Source organism: Sphaeroforma arctica (assembly GCF_001186125.1).
Source record: "Sphaeroforma arctica JP610 unplaced genomic scaffold supercont1.1361, whole genome shotgun sequence".
Lineage (NCBI taxonomy): Eukaryota > Ichthyosporea > Ichthyophonida > Sphaeroforma > Sphaeroforma arctica.
Window position 1 is genome coordinate 14,671 of NW_014039197.1, and position 1,921 is coordinate 16,591.

General features: G+C 39.6%; 1 protein-coding gene across 1 annotated transcript; it reads left to right on the top strand.

The window, feature by feature from the left end:
* Positions 1–326: 326 nt before the first annotated feature.
* SARC_10721 (hypothetical protein) lies at positions 327–1,643 on the top strand (the record flags this gene model as incomplete). Its single annotated transcript, XM_014295226.1, has 3 exons — positions 327–406; positions 659–770; positions 1,545–1,643. 3 exons carry the CDS (start codon positions 327–329, stop codon positions 1,641–1,643), a joined length of 291 nt encoding a protein of 96 aa, XP_014150701.1.
* Between the last annotated feature and the right edge of the window lie 278 nt (positions 1,644–1,921).

Sequence of the window (1,921 nt, forward strand, 5' to 3'; positions counted from 1 at the left end):
TGAGTTTTTTTTTGAAATCTAGACATTGGCAGTTTAGATTCGTTACTTGTTGTTGTCTTGTCTATATACAAATGCATGTCTTTGATTTTACGTAGGGACGCTGTATATATATATACTTAATATGTCATGGTAATGCATGTCTTTGATTGCACGTAGGGACGTTGTATACATATATACTTAATATGTAATTAATATGTCATGGCAATGTATGTCTTTGATTGCACGTAGGGACGATGTATACATATATACTTATTATGTAATTAATATGTCATGGCAATGCATGTCTTTGCTTGCACGTAGAGATTTTGTATACATATATACTGAATATGTCATGGCAATGCATGTCTTTGCTTGTACGTAGGGACGGGCACTTGGTCGCTCTAGAGACCTGTAATGTGCTGCTTCGGTATTTAATACATTCGTGCTAAAACATTTACCCGTAATAACACTGGCTTAACTATGTGATACGATATCAACCAACACTTGCCTTCCCGCGTTGCCAAACATGTCCGATATCTGGCTGCTTTGTCTTATATCTATTTCGTATGTCCGCAATCTCACTCGTTTGTCTGATATCTCACTCGCATGTCTGATATCCGACATACGTTATACGTCCATCTCCTGCTTAATTTGTCCGGTATCTGTTCCCACTGATTAGCGAGGGCGATGCCAAGCTAGTGGAGACTGAAGACGCCAAGAAGGTCATCACGCTAGAGTGTGACCAAACCGCTGTACGCGACATAGTGTTTGATCCCATGGGCGAGTACGTGGTAAGTACTCGTACACAGCAACTTAAACGTTGTACGTGTGCATACAAATAAACCTCTGTGTGATGAGTGCTATTATATATATATATAGTCCTAATACATGTATATATTGCTGCGGAGTAAGTGTTATGACAAATATGTATTTCTACGTGGTAAGTGGTATAGCATATATATTTTTGTGTGGTAAGCGGGAATACATGCACATATATTTCTGTAGGATGAGTGCTATTACCTATATCTATTCCTGCCTAATAAGTGTTATTTATAATATATACTTCTCCGTGATAAGATTTACTACAGCTGTATATTTCTGTGTGATACGGGCGTACTCCTATATCCTTCTGTGAGATAAATGCTACCACGTATATACTTCAGCGGATAAACCACGTATATACTTCTGCGGATAAACCACGTATATACTTCTGCGGATAAACCACGTATATACTTCAGCGGATAAACCACGTATATACTTCTGCGAATAAACCACATATATACTTCTGCGGATAAACCACGTATTTACTTCAGCGGATAAACCACGTATATACTTCTGCAGATAAAGCACGTAAATACTTGTGCAGATAAACCACGTATATACTTCTGCGGATAAACCACGTATATACTTCTGCGGATAAACCACGTATATACTTCAGCGGATAAACCACGTATAAACTTCTGCGGATAAACCACGTATGTGCTTCTGCGGATAACTGCTTTAGCCTGTAGTGGTCATACCCGCATAAACACTGCATATAAAGACTTCGTCTGTATCCCTCGTAGGCCACTGCCAGTGCGAGTGGAATGGCGCGCGTCTTCGAGATCAACGGCACACGAGTGTACGAAGAGTCGCTGATTGAGAAGACCGACGTTGCCACGTAAGTACCGGGCATAGCCATTGACAGTTGTAAGGTTTAGGGTTTAGTGTGGGCTATGTAGGTGTACACTTAGTGGTGGGCTGTGCAGTATAGTAGTTGTAGTCGTGTGTGTGTGAACGAATGCAGGTAGTACTACACTATATGGTGTAATGGTAGTGCTTGTACATAGTGGTTCCTTAGAGTATCTTGTTGTATGAAGTATGCAAGAGTAGGGCTCTAAGTATATACATACACATTTATAGATATATATATATATTGTATATCTATATATACACACATTTG